Raw genomic sequence first — 20,731 nt, 5'->3', positions numbered from 1 at the left:
AAAATGTCACATTAAAATCAGATTACTTCCAACTAGTCCATAAAAAAAATTCCCCTAGTGAAATGGCCTGATCCCTGATGGCTTTTTATCACTAATGTCATGCTATAATACCATTTTTATACTGTGTTTCTGGCAATTTTCAGTATTATCTACACAGAAAATAGATTGCAGATCTCCTACAAAAGCTCAGTGTTTTTCCTATTTGGCTGTACAGTAAAGCTGGAGTTTTCCCTCCTTGCCTATGTTGATATTTTTCTTTAAAAATAGAAAATAATGAAATCACTTGGTATTATTTCCATACATTACTTTAGACTCCCATGGTCCAAACAAGACCTCACTGTGCAAAGCACTGGGGACTCTGCAGGTGCACTTAACCCTTGCCTGAAGAGCTTTTGGGCTATGGCCCCACTCCTGTAACCTGGAGCTACTTGGTTGTCCAGTGGGCAGGTTACAGACCTGGGGCTTCACGCACAGGGTGACGAACGGGGAAAGGATTGGTTGTCCTGCCTGTATGAGCAGGAACTCCCAGTGATTAAATCCTTTGCCCTAGATTACACTGGAAATCTGTGTCTGACCCTGAGGTGGAAGCCAGATATCCTGTGTGGCACTCTCATCCCCTGACCTATCCGTTCTTGCTCCCCACTGTCATGTTGGCTTCCAGCGCAGAAACTTCTAACCAAGGAATTTTCCATTGAGTTCTGCTGCTGATGAGTTTCTTTCTCACCAATAGGTGGAAACTGACAGCCCGGTTTCTCAGGTGACACAAGGAACGGTTCTGCCATCCCAAATGAGGCAGGAAAAACATCACGCAGAACAAGGAATTTTCCATAAGAAACTGTACCATAGCAACTGAAAAAGACGTTGAAGCACATTACACTTTCTCAGCTTGTTGCAACCTGTGCTTTGATGCAACAGGACATCAGAAAAGTGAAGACTTGGGTTTTTTGTTTTTATTTTCCTCACTTATTTCTTTGGCCAGGAGAGTGATTGTTTTAACTGGTGCTGCTTGATCATAATGAATTTATCGCAAAATTATGTAACCTTTCCACATCTGTCTCCAAAATCTCTGCCAGAGCTTATGTTCTGGCATGCATTGTCATGCTATAGCTGGGGAGGAAGAGGGAACTACATCTGCAAACTTCCATAAGAGATCACAAGCTTCTGAAATCGTAGGATAACTAACAAAATAGTATGCAGAAATATATCCAACAGGCACAGCTGTGCAATATGTGGCATTAAAATAAAGTTGAGTCATTAAGAAGTAGTGATACAGAAGCTAGCAAAAGTTTCTGTCTTTTTTTTCTAAACACATCCCAGATATAATCATATCTGTCTAGTGTAACAGAAAAAAAATCGCTGTGCAGAAAAAAGTGGCTTGTGTTGGTTTGGATATGAACAAATTCTTTCTGTACTAGGCATAGTATTTATGTAAAATGTTGCATAAAATCTTTAAGGGAATCTTTGCAGGACAGATGTTTATCTTTCTGAGCAGGAATAAAACACTGTTAAGAATGAAGAAACATGAATTAACAGGACCTAAAATGTTTAAGTGAGAAAATAGGGGGATAGATGTTTAGCACTACTAATTACCTGAGGTCTAGAGATACTTTCTTTTGAACAGGAGCAGTTTTGTCATCTTCCTTTTTTTTCTATTTTTTAGAGTTCATGCTGCACCCTGCCCGTATTTTATCTCTCTCCTGTGTTCCTACTCACTAAACTCCAAAATGTGGGTTACCCTCCTATCCTGTATATCTGCAGATATTAATTACTGAGTGAAAAACTGCAACACATAGCACATTTTCTATGTGTGCCCTCTCTTCTTATTCAGACTCACAACTTGTTCAGTTTTGGAGGTATTTCTTGATAAGACATCCCTTGTTTCTGTGAGACTGTTTGTTTCAGGTTCCCCTCAATGTCAGTGACAAGTCTGTCACTGATTTGGGAATGTTATGTCAGAATCCTGAAGAACTGGCCTTGAACTGGACTTGAACTAAACATGCGGGAGAAGGATTTGTCACAACTGTGTTTACCTAGGGCTTTCAGCAAGGTCTTTATGTGAAAGCACAGTTCTTTTTGGACAGTAGCAAGGATAATGCAGATTTTTTTCAACCTGTTTCCTCATAGCTACTGTCCTAGCTTTCAATTTAGTAAATTATGGAGGAAAATATCTTTTAAAATAGTTTTGAGATTTTTCCTAATGATGTTGTTCCAATGCTTAGCTAGAATAGCCTTCATTAGGATGCAATTTACCATTTTCCCCAGTTTCCACAACAACTGGCATTTCAAAAGCTTACTTGGCACAGTATGAAGGCAAATGATACCCATAGCCCCTGTTCAGAAATCTTCATTTGTTTACAGCTCTGAAGGTGTGGAAAGAGAGCTATTGCAAGTAGTTTTGTAGTGCTGGTTGTGGCATGTTAATCCCCAAGGACCTGTTTATTTTTGTGGAGGATAGTACATAAAATACTGTAAACTAACAGCATAAAGACGGGAATAAGCAAAGAATTAGGCCACAGCTAGCAACAGACCTCACATTTTTCCTTTGTTCATGGCAAGTTTTTTTTTTTCTTTTTTTTTTTAATGTGTCTTAAATTAGGGGATGCTGTGGGTTTCTTAGTTGCTTTCTTCAGCAGTTTTTCTTTGTGACAGTTAATCTGGAAGAGCCCCACTTGCTTTCCCAGCTCACATGTTGTAAGTGACGATTACTTTCATAGCATACAAGACAAATCTGAATACAATGAAAGAGAAATCATGTTGTTTTAAAATATTTTTTTTCTGAATGTATTGCTGATTTGCTTTATTTTTGAGTGCATTATAATACATTTTAAGGAGACCAGAATCAGTAAAATTACAAGAAAGTATTTATTGCAGTCAAACTCATATCTGAAGACTTCCCAGTTGAGATTTTGAACCTAAGATGGCAGTGAGGAGTTTGTGCCATTGTTTTCAAAATATACCAAGTAAGAATCATGACAAATACATAACTTATGCGTTATAACTTTGTGACACTATTCAAGTAGAAAATAACTAATTTTTTTTTTAATTGCCAGTATTAGGAAACAGCTAGGTATGCATTTCTGGCCTTGTTTTTGTGGTGGGGAAAACAGTCATGTAGGGATTCATTCAGCAGAAGCCTCATAAGAGTTGTTTGCCAAAATGTTTATGATAAATACCTTTTAATCTGTGTGTGTGTGTGTATGTGTGTGTGTGTGTGTGTGTGTGTATCTAGTCTTCAGAAGCAAAAAATGTTGTCTCTGTGTAGTTTCTCTGTAAGGAAAAATGAAAATCAGTAATAGTTATTTTTGCAGTTAGAGCCTGTTATATTCTTGGAACATATGGCTGAATTATCATTCTCTTACTGAAGAAAATGTTACAAGAAGGGAAGAACAAATATGACAAGCAATGTTGAAAGCAATGCACTTTAGTTAGTTTAGTTAGTTTAGAAAGTCAGTTTAGAGTTGTACATGGGAAAACAATAGAAAAACTACCCAACAAATCTTGACATTGGTTTATAAATAATAATGTTCACTTCTGACCCTTCCTCCTCATTAAAATTCTAAATGACAGGCTAGAAATACAGAGCCCTGGAAATTGCCTAAGGGCTATTCTTAGTGGATTGTAGACTACCAAAAGGCAAAGTATCCCTCCAGTCTGACAGCAGACTTCAGATATGTCCCTCCTAAAAGCAAGTCTGTGCTTGCCCTCCTGCTGGTGGTGGTCTTGCAGGAGGCAGCAGTTAGCAAACACTGCCCGTAAAGTGGTCTGTTAGGCTACCCTGGTGACATCTCGGCTTAACAACACTCCAGTGTTTTAGCTACGCACAGGCCAGGAGCATATCAAGGGACAACACCCATTTCCTTGGCTGCAACTGTCAGTTCAAGCAGCTTAGACAAGAATTCAGCGTTTTTGCTGGTAACAGTAAAAATCATGGCAATTTTTACCATTTCCTTTACTGGTAAGCACGCGGGGTACTCTGCCATTTCAGTGCAACAAATATAGCAGCTGTTTGTGTTGGTTACTGCTGCTTAAAATGTTTCCCAGGTTGGTGAATACATAGGCAAACTGGTAGTTGTTGCTCTGGGGGAGAACTTGAACTTCAGGAGGGAGGTGAGAAAACCCCTACATTTTGCCTATCTTACTTCTGCGCAGGCTAAAGTTGCTGTAAATATCATGGTGTACAGTAGTTGGAACAAAACAGTTTTGTTTTTTAAGAGCAGTAGTCATATAGATACTGGATGAGAAAAGAACCTTTCTGGTCCATGTGTTTCTGGTGTCTTGCAGAGACTGCCAGAATTACATTTGCATTAATTTCAGTCTACAACTAGAAGATTCAACCGAAAGTACTTTCCAAATATAAAGAGCACAGGGGATAAAAAGGACTATGATTACAACATCTATTAAGCTTTTACAGAATATTGTATGTATATACTAGTTATCAACATAAAATGAAGTGGTACTAATTGGGCAAAGCTGCCAACTCAGTCTTGTTATAAGTGTAACAATCTTCTTTAGGTCACGTTCATTATACTGACATTGTATGTCAGACCTTGAATAAAGTTCATTCAGCCGTTTCTGCTGTTCTTCTTGTTTGCCCTGCTATGTATATGTGCTGCTATCAGTGAAAGTTCATGTTTCAGCAAAGACTGGGTCTGTGTGCTTTGGGAAATATATGTCTCAGGTGTCTGCCCAGTGGCCACTTCTCCAGCAACAGCATGACTGTGGGAGGGCATCCTTTGATCAAATCACGCCTGGTGTTTTCCTCATTCATGAAAATTGACTGGAACAAAATGTTCAAAGCCCTTTCTTTTTTCCTTTCCTCCTCTTTTTTTCCTCCATCTCTTACTGTCTTTCATTTCCATGCCTCAAAAGGCTGCAACTGGATTCATTATTGTGTGAGAAATCAGCAGTAAACATCTATGCATTTTGCTTCATTTGGACAGCTCCTGTTCTTAGTGACAGCTGGTTGGCTCAGCACACTATAATTATCAAGTCAAAACCAAGATGCTTTTAGGTAGTGAAAGCATATTGGCAGAGACTGAATGTGTCCTCAACCTCATCATGGGCCATAGCTTTAAAAGATCCATTTGGTGGTGGATTTTTGGCACTGTTGGTACTGGGGCTCTGACAGTTTGTTATCACACTGGACCCTGTGGGAAGCTGTTGTTATCCTAAAGGAGTATATGTCTTTGTTTTTCATTAGCTCCTGCCATACTGTATAGTTAACTTTTGATCAATGTATCTGTGTTCATTCTCTTCCTCTAAAATAAAATTTTATTGATGTGTGGGAGGGGATTTATATGTGTTAGTGAGAATTTACAAAGGCCTTACTTAAACAGAGTCTGAAGGAACCCTTGCTGAGACCAAACACACCTGTGAGTTTGTTGTCTGCAGTGGAACCAAGACATCTCTGATGCTACTTTAAGCACGCCTCCATTCAACAGACTGACTATGGGCTGACTGAGTGACTGGTGCCTGGCTGCCCCTAGCCACAGGAGCATAAAGGGTGAGGCATTGCCTATGATCCACTAAAGGACAAGTGGCCCTGGGCTGTATGTTGTACAGATCAGTTGCAAGGAGCTGAACGTAATGGAGACTTTTTCTCCCTCATCAAATTTGTTTTAGCAAAGGTGTAGAATTCCTCCTTATTTCTCTGAAATATAGAGAAACATAATTTCAGCTGGCAGATAATGCAATCCAGAGCTCAAGTGAATGAAAGGAGATTTCTTATATTCTTTGCTACCTGTGTTAGCTAGGTGTATCTGTTTTCATGTTGCATGAAAATAACATGCTGAACCAAGACAGAAGAGAAAATGCGACTTTTTTCTTGTAAGAGAAATTGCCTGGGAAAGTCCTCCTGTTCCCACTGACAAGTCACAGTTTTCTCACTTTATCATGGAACAGGCTGGGTTTTCTATTAGGGCAATTAGAATAGGTGCTCATCTTACTAAAAACAACAACAACAAAAAAAACCCAACACACAAATTAAAAAAAAAACCCACCCTTTAGTGCTCTCAAATTTGGCTGGGCTACAGTTTAATGTTGTTTATGGATAATGTCCAAGTAGGAGTACCACTCTTTGCTTATGCAAAGGTCAATGCAAGGAGCATGGTACAGTCTAATTTGCATCCTTCCCTTGGACTGGGGAAGGTTGTCAGACCTTGAAAAATGATAAATCACCCAAACTGTAGAAACTTCATGGCCTTTACAGATGAAATAATTTTTTTGTATAAACAAATACTTTATTATATTAGTCCTTTGGAGGATGCAGGAGAGAATAATTGGGTCAGCAGAGGAGGTGATGTGTGGTCTGCAATAAGCAATAAGATCTTTTCAAACTTTAAAAATTAAGTCTGTGCTATGCTTGTGTGAAAACATAGAATTTATTTTTTTTCCCCAGTGCATTTATAACAAGACAAAAGAAAGGTCATCTTTTGTTTGCAATTGTTAGGGCTTTGATCCTGAAAAACCCCCAGCATGCTTAGTCTTGCCAACCCTTTGTGAATCCATTTTGTTGACCTAAAAGAGAAATCTTGCAGGTCTTTTCATTTGAAGGTAGTACAATGTAATAATCTTCTGACTGCACTGTGGCTGCTGTAGAGGTATCTGCCACAGCCCAGTGGTAAAGATGAATTTTCTGGGCGTGCCTTGCATACATGTGCTGCCAATTACATCATAAGCACTGGAATTCTGAAACAGTAGCAGGGCCAAGGGGAAAATGCCCTATGGGGACATAAGCCTCTGTGTATGGCATGTTACAAAACAAAAAGGTGTGCCAATCTGGCAGTGAAACAAAAGCAGAGCAAGTACCTCACCATGGAAGAAGGCAGAAATGCCGAAGGACAGCAAGTCTGTAAAAGGGAATAGCTGCTTGTCCAGGTTTGTTCACCTTTTATGATGTTTTGGTCTTCTCTCCTGTCACATGGGTTTTGGGCAGTAAAAGGCTAACCCTTTCTGTGTCCCCACAGGACAGAGGGTGAACTGATGTTCCTGCCATCTCAGTGGGCAGGAAGACTCGAGATGTTGTTTCTTCATTCTGATGAGTTTGTTTTTCAGTAAATAATGCAGGGTGAGGAAGATTTTATAATTTGGTTGTATGCAGCATCCAGTGTCTTTATCTGTCATTTGGGGATCCTCCTCAAAAATGGCTAAACCCTTAACTTTTACTTGTGTTTAAAGACCATGTATGGCAAAATCCAGGAGGGAAGGAGGTACGCACAGAATCCTAAGAACAAACCACCATGTAGCAGCAAAGCCTTAGCTGTGTGCAGTTAAGGAAGCAGGCAGAGACTGAGCCTTATGCTTAGGGGAAGTGTTTATTTCAATTGGCTAAAAGAAAGAAAAGCATAAGATAAAAATGCGTAAGATTTGTATTTCCTCATAAAAAACCACACAATGTGTTGCAGCTTGATAGAACTGAAAAAGAAATGGGAAAAAAACTTAAGAAAAAGGTAGGTAATTTGCTCAAATGTGACTGGGTTCTGTCATGCTGCTATGATTTTTTCATTAATATTGTCTTTTCTTTCTATGCTTAGTTAGCTGCAAAAGGGCAGACCTACCCATGTAATATGGTTGATCAGATGCTATGCTGTCTTTCAGACAGTTCAGAAAAAGGTAAAGATTTAGTATGTGCTTAACTTTTAAAAAAGGGAATAGAATTTCAACTGTGAGCCAAGCATATGGTTAATTCTTTCACAAGCTTGAAAGCTCCATTTGCTTTTAATATTTAGTTTTGAAAGGCCATCAGTAATACCCTTCTGTACTCCCTCACGCAGAGCTGTTACCAATAGGTAAGGCTTTATAAAGCCTTACCTAGCAGTAACAATAAAGAGCACTCCTTTGCACCTGACTGGGGTCCCTACATCGCTCATTATTGCAATGTAAAGCCACAAAATTATGTCCTTTTCCTTTTAAAATTAAAAGAGAAAAAGCAAAGCAGAGAAATGTAGATCAAAAACCGCTCAATCTCCTTTGAATTTCACCTTTATACCCATTTACTCTAAGCTTGAATATGGCTCATCTCTGGAGGTAGTTTCTTTCAGGTCCTACTTCTCAGGCTGGCATCCTGGGATGCCTTTCAGACTATGTCTATTTCTGAAAACAGAGATAGATAAGAGTTAATATTTAGAAGACAGTATGTTCATTGGCCCTTCCCCCTCTGCAAGTATCTATTATATGAGACATGCTACATGGTATTCCCCCATCCTTTGCCAAGTATTCCTATTTCTGTAATACAGAAAATTCCTAAAGATTAGCATTGTGTGGAGGGAAAGGATTTCCAAGTCTGAACGAGAAGGGTGTTCATGTTGAGATCATTGTCTCCAGTTAAATATGAAAGACAGACCAGATCTGCCCCCATAAAAAAATACTAACAGGTTTTACACAGCAGCTCACACACAATAGCCTCTAAGTTGTATGTTGATTAAACTCTTGGAAGAAATGCATTGAGATTGGCATTTATAAATTAAGTGTATACATATCTGCAAAGGCAGTGTTTTGTCAAAATTCCAACTCAGTTTTTTGCTTAAAGCTGATTTACCATACTGTGCTGAAAAGTTTTAGTAGGCTGGAAGAAAGAGAAATGCAGGATGATTAATATATGGTACTTTTTATGAAAATAGCCAAATTTAGCTTTCAGATATTCTGATATATCCCAATTGTTTCAGCATGCAAATGATCAGTTTTAGTTTGCTAGGGCTTGAAGGTCTTGTGCATCTCAGTTTTAATATGCAAGGGCAAGTTCCTGTGTAGATAAACTGTTTATTTTGTTTTTTTTTTTTTCCCATGAAGGCTGAATTAAGTTAATCAGACTCATACATTTAAGACAGTGATATCATTTTTGTTAGAATTTGTTCTTAAGTAATGCTTATTTGAGTACAGAAATCTAATGATGTATGGCATCATGACTATATGTAGCTAAGCTGACAGGATCTTGGTCAACTAAACCAAATAAATCACTGTAAAAAAATGAGTAAAGTAAAATGGCTCATTAAGAATCAAACAGTAACCTCAAAAGACAGTAAACACTTGTGTTTCAGACAGAAAAGAGCCATGCCAGCTACAGCAAAATGAGTTTGCAGTGGACAAGATCTGTGGTGCCCCTGCTGCTCTGGGCAGGTGGGTGAGAACTAGGCACGCTCCAAGGTGCTGCAGCACTCTGCTACAAAAGGAAGCATAATTCTAACCCAGGAAAATAAAAATTCTTGGGTTTAAGTACATATCCGGTGAGAATTTAAATTGTAAACAAAGCAACTGAAAGGTTAAGCTGCAGCAATCACAGATTTATTTGATTTACCAGCAGTAACTCCAGACAAGTAGGAAGTAAATGCCTGGGAATTATGTCATTCCTGTGACAATCACTTGTTTGCATTTCATAAATGCCAGTTTTTCCAGGAAAATCACTTCTTGTTCAACCTGGCATTAGATCCTAAGTGGGCCATCCCTTCTTTAAAGCCCATTTAGGATCTAATGCTTGTGAGAAATTTAACAAATCCCTGATGCCCACCCAAGAGATAACTGGTTTACAACACTGGAATTATACTGTGTTTTTTCAAAGACACAAAACAAGACTGAAAGTGCTTCAGAAGCTGGACTTGCACAAATGGTATGAAAAGGCCCAAGTGCCTTTCTGGCCTTATTATTCTGTGAGTCCTCCCTACTCAGTTTTCTATAGCTGGTACTAGCGCCTTTTATTTAGAGCAGAGTACCAAGGTTCTGAGAGGAGTTTTTCTGTCAGCTTATTTTACTTCTGTTGAAGAAGTGTGAGTTGGTTCTCAGCTGTGAACTATTATATTTATGTATACATAATGGTGTGTAGGTGTGTGTGTATACATACATATATATATATATATATGTATATATGAACATCTATATAGACACACACATGTGTCTATATAAATATGTATATGTCTATATATATATGTATATACACACACACATAATGGTGTGTGTGTGTATATACATACATATATATATGTATATATGAATATTTGTATAGACACACACAAAAATATGTGTGTATACATATATATATATATTTAGACATGAAAACATTATTTGTTTGTTTGTATCTGCAACAGCTGGGCATGAGCCTTACATGAGCAACTGTTGCTGCTACATTGTAAAAATTAAACAACAATAGTACTACACAAAAATTAATATAGGATAATAAGTAATGAATGCTGTATGGGATAAATGCATCAAATAATCAGAAATATACAACTGAGCTGGCCTATTTCTGCATCCAGGGAACACTGACAGGTCAAAAGGTTGAAAAAAAAATAAAGGCATTTTTGTTGGCTTTTATTGCCATGTTAGAGAGCAGATATCTCAATAAGCCAAAATTTCTATTCTGGCAATAGCTTGTGGAAACTGCAGACATGCTGCTACTGCATAATCTGATGGCCATTAGTCTAGACTTGCTGCATGCTCTTTGTAGTAAATTCTTATCTTTCTGCTATAGGATTCCAGCAGAACTTCTTTTTTTGGAAGTGGCAGATGCTGTAAAAATTTGATGCACTATCTAAACAATCACTTGGCCATTTACATGTGTATTTTTCTGTAAAGGTCTTAGAAATAGTTCAGTCCACAATTGCAATAGAAATAGTGGGAAAAGAAATGAAGAAATTTGCAAAACTTTTTTATGTGGGACCTTGTGTCACATCACACAAGCTGAGTCTTTTCTATGACTGCTTTTTGCTTATGCAGCTGTGGTTATGTTTGTAATATCACCTTGCCTGGTTTCTTGGTATCTTAGAGGTCCTCATTCTCTTTGCAGAGTCCTGATACAACAAATTTCATCAGGACTGTCCCTCATGTGCACCACCAGCAAAATTTAGAACAGTATCCTCAGAAACAGACTCAGCAGATAATTTAAGTGGGCATGCAACACAAAAGGCTCTTACAGTGTTGGTAGTTCAGTGAGCAGTAATGCCTGTCAGCTGTTGTCTGTTTATTGTCCATCAGTGAGTCCATGTTTCAGTCTCTCCATTAATCTCATCGCTTTTCTCATGAGGTAGATGGGAACACATTTGAAACCTACAACATTTGTGGTATTGTAATTGGGTGAGGTCTTCAATGAATACCACATAAGTTTTAATTTTTGCGCTCCTTAGGAAATCCAGCCTTGAAAGGAGTAGTGCAATCTATGGATGTGATCTATCTCATAAGGAAGATATGAGATAGGGAGCTGATATTATGTTTTTATCACAACCTTGTGGACAGTGGCTTCCAGTTGGAAAAAAAAAAATCAACTGGAAACAACTTCTCTTAAAAGGATATTTAAAAATTTTCCAGAGAAGAGTCATGACAGTGACTGGTTAACTGAAGAAAATGCTTTCCTGGGGGAAGGGACTTCTGTCTCTTTGCCTCACCAAGAAGGGTGTTGATTACACGTGTATAATTCCAAACCTGAAAAGGCTACTAAAACTGTCAGAGAAAGTCCCCTAAAGACAAAGGAAGGGATATGCAAGCCAGACAAGTTAATGATTAAGAGATAAAGAAAAAGGCATGCATTTTTATTAGCAATGAAATGATTATGCGTGAAAGCAAGGGGATAGTTCAGACTTTCAAATCAAGACTGGCACAGTCTCTTTCTGGAGACAGTCTTCTGCCACATACAAGTTACTTAGCTCAATATCATGCTCCATATAGTTTAGAAGGTCAGCTTAGATGGTATAATGGTCACATGTGGTGGTAAAATGTTAAGACCTATTGTTTATGACTGAAGGAAAACACTTCCACTCTGTCATATTTCATTTATTAAATATGAGCAAAAAATGTTAATAATTTATACTGTATCTTGCTGTCCCTGGCTGGATTCATTCATATCCAACTCAGGGAATTCGATGTGATGAGGTGATCTTGAGTTGCCTGTTCTGCTGGAACTGATTCCAGAATGTGGTGTGACCCTCTCTGTTCAGCCTCACCATCAAAGGTAGGTTACCTAGGGAGTGCAGTCTCATACCTGGAAATATGTATTGCATCATTTCCAGTGTGGCATACTGTCTGCTAGTGAATGAAATACCTAAAGGTCCAACACTATTGGTGAGCTGCTTTCTGAGACCATGAGATGGGAAGAGAGACTTTTTCTGTAGCTGAACTCCCTGTTGTCTCTGGTTCCCTGAAGTCATCCATGGGAGCCCCCTGCTTTTAAGCACATGGCTGTGTGGGTATTATTTTAACTTAGCCTCTTTTCAGCATTTACCCTTCTTTAATTTGTTTTGTCTTGCTTCATATTTTGTAGTTCATTTCTCGCTGAAGTGTTTCAACTCAGCTTGGCTTTTAGCTTAATGAAACATTTTTTTTTACAGTTATCAGTAAGATTTAAAATCAGAGATTTTATGCTATTCAAAGTACAAATAGCAGGTCAGATGCAATTGCCATTTAGAATCAAAGGAGGAAAATACATAGCTGTCATTTGAATGTTTGTGTACATTTTCTTGTGAGAGTGTTATGAGATGACTTCTTTGTTTATGTCCTCTTTGGCCAAATTCTGCGTTGTTTCTTCAATGTAAATCCAGGATAATCTCTTGGACTTTAATGGAGATAATTTGCTTTATTGTGATAGTAACTGAAAGCAGATTTTGACCTGAATTTTCTAGTGTGTGTCCTGCTCGAGTATCCTTCCACTGAAGACAGTGTCATTATGGCTGGGGCCCTGAATGTTCTAAATGGATTTTTTTCCTTAGCTTATATATCCATCACATCATATGTGTTTGATTTACTTACATTGTTCTTACACTTAATCTCTGCCCATCTAGTCATACTTTCTGTTGATTTTTATTTGTTTGGTAACTCAGCATAGTTCAAAAAGGTAACAGGAATGGATAGAGCATAACAAGTTACAAATACATTCTGTGCAGATCTTTTCTGCACCTTGCTGTGTTTCAGCTTTTACAGTTTGGTTTATGGGATGGATTGTTTATTCAAATGCCTGGTTTATATGAGTGTTTAACAGCAGCTGTAAGTGTACTACCAAAAGTATTGAGTGTGGTTTTTATTTATTTTTACTCTATTGTTTGTAAAGTCTTCCAGGATTTTCACAAAAAAAAAAAAAAACCCTTCTTTGTACTGCTAGGCCAAACATTAGCAGTATAATGGGCTCAAAATGCAGAGGACCCACACAAAATTCAGACTGTCTTCATCACCAAGTCTTTGGCAACTGTGGGCAGAAAAAAATTAAAAACTGCTTTTTCTTCCTTTCCCCTCTGAGAAAGGAACAGAGGCAGCCTCCTGGCCATACTAGTAAAGCAGAGGGAAAGAGAACTCCTCAAGAGACAGAGTTGGATGGCAAGTTTTTTAGGGGATGGGAAGTAGCACTCATTTGTTATCAAGTATTTTTAAAGCTCAGGTGCTGAGATGTGCCACACTCCGGAGCTCAGGTGCCATGCCAGGGCAGCAATCTTTCAGCTCTGCTGGTCTGCCTTGTGACCAGTATTAGCAGGGGGCAGCCATGCTGGTTAACTTGTGTCCATGGGGAAAAGGTGTGTTTGGGTTCAGGCCTCTCTTGTGATGACTGCATTTTGAGCCTTTCCTGCTAAGCCAGTGCTGAGGATGAAATGAAAGTAAAAAGCAACTTCGTACTGACTGCAGGGGACCTGCTAAGGTAGCTGGCCAAATAAAGCATCACCATGACAAAACTTAATTTTATGCTAGACCAGTGTGTCAAGAGTGAAAAATGAAACTACTGTGAAGTCTCATCTCATATGTACCCAATGGGATGTGTAGCCTCTCCTAGAAGACTTGGCACTGGAAAAGGAGGCTATGAATATCCCCCCTGAAGCCATCATCTGTGGGGAAAGCAGCAAAGCCTGATGAGTCTGGTGGGCTGTGGGGAGAATCCAGTCTTCCCCACCCTCTGCACAGGGTACGGGGGGCCTGCTTGCCTGCTGGCCAGGGGCCTTCTAGCAGGTGCCAGCAGATCTGGGCGAGATCTGTTCCTTAGGTGTGCTGCCCACCTCAAGACAGCAGATGAGTGCTGGGTTGCTCACTCTCCCAGCCTACTCCAGCACCAGATTTCCCTCATGTCCACACACAGGGATATGAAGTGTATTTACATGCAGTGTGCTCATGTTAGGGTCTGTAGCTTAGGGTGTGGAACACATATTTTCTTTTCTTGTACACTGTGGTCCTTTTCTCCAAATGCTAGTGATAGGAATAGGGACAGGCTGTGCCGTTTCTCCCTACTAATGTTATCATCAACACTCCTCCTTTAGTCATGGAGGGAAGGTGGTTTTTGTGTAAGTGGTCACCTGGTTTGGAATAAGCATGTGACCAAGTATGGAGGCAGGTGTCGGTCTGCATCTGGTTAGATCCTAAATTATTGGCAGGGTTTAGTCCTGGTCTCTGCAGTTGAGCAGCCAAGGTGAGATTTTCACCCTTGCAGAAGCCAGCCTGATGCCTGTGCACTGCTATTTAATTTGCTGTGTTTAGAATTTAAGTTGCAAATGGGCTTCTTCCAGGCAGGGTTAAATTTCAGCATTTGCAAAGACAGCTAAGTGCACTGAGGTTAAAATCATCAGCAGATGCTGTCTGGATTGTACAGTTTCAGCAACACAAGCTGTCCACCCTACTGGCAGCTAAACTGCCCTTAGAACTGCTTTATTTAGCTTGAACATTGTAAATTGATAATGTAGTCTACAAAATTTAGTACAGTATTTTAAATATTAAAGACTTGAATAGAAGATTTTGCTGAAAGGAAAATGTAAAATAAGTAAAAAAAAAAGTTCCTGGGCTTCAGTATTTCAATCAATTGATTCTGGGCAGCAATTGAACTATGATTCTGTCCACTATGTGGACTAAAATCTTTGTCCATCTTTTGTTTCTTTTACTTCAAATCAATACTGTAAATCATGTTTGTGAGAAACATAGGAAAGCATCTTAATCAGTTGCATTTAGTTGAAAGAGGACACATTTGGTTTTCTTAGAGGACGCCTTTGGTTTAAGTTAATTTTAAAAATGTTTTGATTTGGACAGGAGAGTTCTGCTATTGTTAAAGGCACAAAAGTAAAAAAGGTGTGAGAAAGGCTTGGTTTGTTTCGTGATTTACTGTCTTAATGTTTTTTAAAAAGTAGCATTAGGTCTCATGTATGCTTTGCAGCAGTCATCCTAACATGATGATAAATGGCCTGTTCCCAGGTGACTCTTAATTCCATGTATTCTTATCCAGAAAATGCACTACCCTCCAAACACAAATATATAAACTCAGGGTTTTTTTGCAGAAAGTGGTAAAAACTGACATGTGGGCACTTTGATTCCTTCCCTACTTTACAGGCAATCCTATCTCCGTGTGGCTGTAAGCATGGGCTCCATCCCATCTTGAACTTGCAGCTCCCTTCTGACCTCTATTTTGTCTTCTTTTCACAGTTGTGCATCACATCAAGCGCCACAACATTGTTCTTAAAAGAGAACTGGGAGAAGGAGCCTTTGGGAAAGTCTTTCTGGCAGAATGCTATAACTTGTGTCCTGAGCAGGGCAAGATCTTGGTGGCAGTGAAGGTAAAAGAGTCTAGGGTTACCATTATTAATTCATGGTTGCAACTAATGCTGTTTTATTTGTAAATGATCATGTTTGCCTATTTCATAATCCAGTGTAACTGTTCTGATACATGTAGAAGAGTTCACAAGGCTAATGCAGTGTTAAGAGAATTTGGTATTTGATCTTGCTGTGGATTATAAAATGAGACCTGAATCATATAAGGAAAGGGAGGAAACAGATTGCATCATGAGGGGGCAAAATCTTTTATGGTCTGTATGAAGAACAGTTAGTGAAAAATAATGTATAGGTTATTAAAATGCATGTGATATATATGTGTGTCTAAAAAATAATCTGTTATTAGCTAAGTGAATAGGTTATGTGTGTAATTTCTAGGCAAAGAACAGCTTTCTGTTTCAGGATTGAGCCATTCTTTTAGTCAGCAACTGAAATTATCTGTGGGTAGTTTTCATTAATATAGCTTGGAGACCAAGCCTGCTTCTCTGCACAAAGCCCTTTTATTCCCCCCAAAATTCAAGAGGTGAGGTTAGCTGTTGACCTTAGCTGAGGATGTATCTAGCAAACAGTATTGGGGAAACTACATTCTCAGAGTTTGAAAACTTTCCCTGAAAACAACTTCTTACCTCCATCTGTAGTGTTCTGCCAAAACCTAAACCAGTGTCCATCATTTAAAATATCTCATTAAGTGCAGGGGGAATAGATGTCCAGAATTTGGGCTATGCCAATTGACCAGAAAATAATTTTATTTGACAGGTCATAATTAGGCAACCATTTTGGATGAAAACACAGAGTAAAAGAAATCATGTAGATCATATTTTTGAATTTGGTAACAAGAAATAGAAATTCACTGTCTTGAATCTGACAGTGGAAGAACATGAAAGGAGAATAGTCTTGTGAAGTGCTCCATCAAATGTAGGTTTTTGGGTTTATCAAGGTTATAAGCTTTTCGATATTTGGAGTAGTTCAGTCATGGTGACTGGTGAGAAAAATATTAAACCCTGAAGGGATATATCATAGACAGGAGAAAGCAAGAGATAGGAGATGACAAAACTAGATCTAAATGAAGTTTTTGTTGTATTTTGGTGGTTACAATGGAAATGTCCTTTCCTCTAACACTTTAGGGAATTGCTTGATTAAAGCAAAATTAAAGTATTTCCATTCACTTGCTCCTTTTGAAAGTCCTGTCTAAATGGAGCCTAGCACTTCTGCTGTTAAATGTTGCACTGCGCTTTCTCTCTGCTGCTCATTCTCAGTGTAAATTAAATGGAAGATTATTCAGTCTTTAAAGGTACATGTGTCTCCATATGTAGACCTAGATGACAAATCTATGCATTTTCTGGACAACTTGTCATACTATTTTGGTTTTTTATATTTTTTTTTTTTTACAAAATCCTCTCTTTATAGTGTCCTTAATAAGAATCGCAAGCAGCTGTGGGAAAAATTACGTCTCGGAGCAGGTTATGCCCATTTTATGTTTCTGTCATTGCCTCTTAAAGATGTGACTCTAGCTGTTGTCACAGAGCAAATTTTTTGGTGAATTGAGCCGCAGTATTGATCTTCACATAACTGAGGGTTAATTGCCTGATGCTTGTCTCTTTCAGTGTGGTTACCAACCACAGATAACAGGTATCCCTCAGCCGCAGAGGAGGTCGAGGGATGGAGCCTCCACTGGAGTGCAGAGAGCTATACTGCACTTCAGTGCAGGACGGTGTCTGGACTCCATCCCTGAGTTGGTAGTAGAGGAGCAGACTTGGATGCCAACAGCAATGAGCAGCTCCTCCTGACACACAGCAATGGCTTTAGAGAGCTTCAGCACCATGGGTAAAACCAGAACACACCAATACTATAAGACAGATTTGGTGAGCCCATGGCTTGCTGAAGAGTAAGGTGGTGCCAGGGTGATGTTATCAGCAAGGAGGCACAGCCTCAACCATGCAATAGGGGTCAGGTTGGCTAGTGGTCCCTGTCAGCTCCCTGTACCTGACAGTTGCTGGAAAACTGTATGGCTTGTCCCTGGCCCTGAGCCTCCCTCCTTCTAACTCAACAGGTTCCCTTCTTATCAGTCAGCTGGTATCCAAAATGCTGAAGTTGCCATAGCAAATTATTTAGGAGCTAAAAGGCTCATAAAAATCTGGGAAGATAAAAAAGATCAGGCTTAGCATAAAATACCAAAGAGCATGAGCTTTTGCTCCTTTAAAGAAGAGAAAGGCAATTTGTTTAAATTGGTTTTGATTAGTATGAGCTTTTTGGAGATAACACAGAGTGCTTGGAAATACTTTCCATAGGACAAAACCTGGGCATTGGACTAGCATTGCCCCCATAGCACATCATATCAGGCACTTTTAGAGACCAGAGGGTGGAAGAAGGAAAAATTACTTTTTTCTTGAGGGCCCAGTTTGCTGTGTTTGTTCAGGCCTGGTTCAGTACTGTCTCCTCACAGGACTGAATCCCCAGGCATAATCTCACGCTAGTGTAACCTATCCAGAGCAGGAGGTGAGGCTGACAAGGCACAGGTTAACAACTGCCTCTGGCTCCCCTGGGAGGTTTTGCTCAGCTAGAAAACTGCTGTGTGTGTGAGAACATTTCCATGGCACCTGCACAGAAAAACGAAAGATTTCCAATTCTTCAGACCTTCACTTCTGAGAAGACTCAAAACCACCCCTTCATTTCTTGAGGAGACATACCAGTCCAGTCCCATATATTGATGGGAAGCAGTAGCAATTATTTTGTAGGGGAAGGCTGAAACAGTAAAAAGTAATAGTAGTGGTCATGTTGCTGCCTTGAGAGTTTGGCTACCAATTCCTGCTGGTGTTGGTGACAGCCCCATCCTCCTGCTGCTGCTCTGACTTGCCCATGAGGGCAGCTCTGTGGTGTCAGAGTGGCACAGGTGGTGTCGGACAGAGTGGTGTCAGAGTTCACACTCACTGCAGAGCACAGGGCAGCACAGACCACATGGAAAGCACATGTGCTTGAATCTCAGATCCTACTTGGGAAAACCTCCTGTCGACTGGTGAAACTGCTTTGTATGCAGAGCTTTGGCATTCTTGTCAGTAATGATAACAATAATTAATATGTCTTTCCTCTCTTTGTGCTCCTAGGGTTTTATTTTGGTTTTTTTCTTTTTTTCTTGTACTGACAACAAGCTAAATGCATTAGTCAATGTCATTTCTATGTAAATTCTACATACTTATTAATTTTTTTACCTTCCAGTCTCCTCCTTGCCTGACTGTGCCAGCTCTCTCTCATGCATTGTGTCTGTTCTATGCACTGCATGAAGTAATGAAAAGGAGATTTTGCAATGCTGGGTGACAGAAATTGTAGTCAGCCCATGGTAGTAGAAACCCTGCCTGAGTTTCACCTGAGTTTTAAACTTTTCTGCATTTTGCTGTTTTACAGAAAATGTGGAATTGCCATGGCAACTGCTGTCATATGATAATTTTGCTGTTTCTGTGAAATAAAAAGCATCTTCTCAAATATACAATATGCCATCCTCACAGAACAGAGCTGTCAGCATTTTTACTGTCTTTCCAGGGAAAGAGCCTGCTGGGAAGAGCATCAGTCTCTGATTCTCCCTGGCAGTTTTTTTACAGATTGTTTTTATTTAAAAATGGGTTTTGTATTAATTGTTTTTCTAATTCTGTTATTGAGAATAATTACTGTCCAATTACTTAACATATGAAACTACCATAGAGAACTCCAGTGATGACAGAATTATTACAAGTTATTTCAGTATATGTAACATACACTGGACTGTGGGTTGGTGCCTGTATCATGTTAAAGCATCATCCCAGCCTGGAAGTATTGGAAAACATTTCAATTCCAGTCCTCACTCAGTTCAGATATGATTGTGTGTGGCCCATAGTCGGAAGCAAATTAGAGTCCATGATACGGCTGTCTATATTAACATAACATGGCTAGTGAAGCTTTGATGAAACAATATCTTTGCTGCATCATTGGTAAAGATTACGGAAAAAAGGATTCTGTGCCTGAAGGCATGTTAAGATTCAGAATCACATTCCTCAGGGAAGAGATATCTAAGGCATGAGTGACTTCTCTTGCCTCTAGGATCCACAGAGGCTGAAATCCACAGGTAAAAGCCCCTGAACTTGGAACACAGCAATCCATCCTGCCCTAGTCCTTGTCCCTCCATCTGAATTTTAGTATGGTACCTATTCAGTTTTCAGGACCCAGGACTGCGGTATCACAAGGATGTGTTTTTTCCAACAGTCACCTTCTAGCCTCTTCTTCCCACATGCACACATATAATACTAGAAAAGTGGACAGAATTGTCCCTGTTGAAGAAAAAGTTTGAACAAACCATGACTACTGATGCTAAAAACTCAGTTTGTTGGCAGAACAATTGGACAGTATCAACTTACTCTGTCTCTGTTCTGGTGAGTGTAGTTGGTCTCATGCTCTACATATTAATTCAGGAGAGAAAGTAAAGGGACTAGATGGCCAGGAAAAAGACATCTTTAGTTAAAACAGTGCCACTACTTTTGTGTCTCATCTTCCATTCTATTAAACCTAGCTGTTGTTAAAATCCAGAGATACAGAGCCCAGACAGCAGTTTCTGTGAGGAATAAATTGTGACTGTTAGTAACTTGCCATCTTTCTCTTGTGGTTTTAGAAATATTTTTTGAATTAGTGCAGTGCAACCACTGTACCTCTTGACTACAGAGACTATTAGTGGTTCATTGTCAATTATAATTATTCCTCATTTAATTGGTGTCAGAACTTGCTTTTTTTGTGTGCATGAAAGTGTTTTCTTGCTCTTGAAATGCGGTTTGTAAGAAGAAATCAGAAACTGCCTATGTGTGCCAGTTAAATTGGTATTATTTCATTATACAACATTTAAGCGTCCTATTTGATCCAGTGACGCCCCAGAATTCCTCTACGCATCTGCTTTCCTCGGTGTCTATCACTTTAGGATTTGACCTCCAGTTACTTACTTATATGCCTAATCTTTGCCATGTGAGTAGATATGCAAAATTTCAAAGTTTTTGGCTGAAATCTTAGATTATTCTGGTCTGGGGACATACGTGTAAATCTACCTAATGTATAGCACACCAGGAACTAATATCAGCAGTACAAAAAGAATGCATCCACATTACCAGCATGCATTTTAAACAAGCAGAGTTTTATTTTAGAGAAATAATAAGAAAGGTAAATACTAGCAGGACACTAGGGGTCTCTTGAGTTAAATGCTCAAGGATATAAACCAGCTGTGTACTAGTAT

General features: G+C 39.2%; 1 protein-coding gene across 3 annotated transcripts in view; it reads left to right on the top strand.

The window, feature by feature from the left end:
- Positions 1 to 20,731, top strand: part of NTRK2 (neurotrophic receptor tyrosine kinase 2) — a 196,596-nt gene that overhangs the window by 128,632 nt on the left and 47,233 nt on the right. For 2 of the 3 annotated variants that reach the window (XM_039729678.1, XM_039729683.1), the window contains one exon: positions 15,364 to 15,494. In XM_039729678.1, the coding sequence (XP_039585612.1) occupies positions 15,364 to 15,494 (131 nt within the window). Of the gene's footprint in view, positions 1 to 730; positions 5,283 to 15,363; positions 15,495 to 20,731 lie in introns of those variants that run through there. The other variant, XM_039729679.1, reaches the window with a different exon arrangement.

Source organism: Passer montanus, unplaced genomic scaffold (assembly GCF_014805655.1).
Source record: "Passer montanus isolate IOZ18808 unplaced genomic scaffold, ASM1480565v1 scaffold7, whole genome shotgun sequence".
In the NCBI taxonomy this organism is placed as follows: Eukaryota; Metazoa; Chordata; class Aves; order Passeriformes; family Passeridae; genus Passer; species Passer montanus.
The sequence above is the reverse complement of the archived record's forward strand: the minus strand, read 5'-3'. Positions and strand labels throughout refer to the sequence as shown.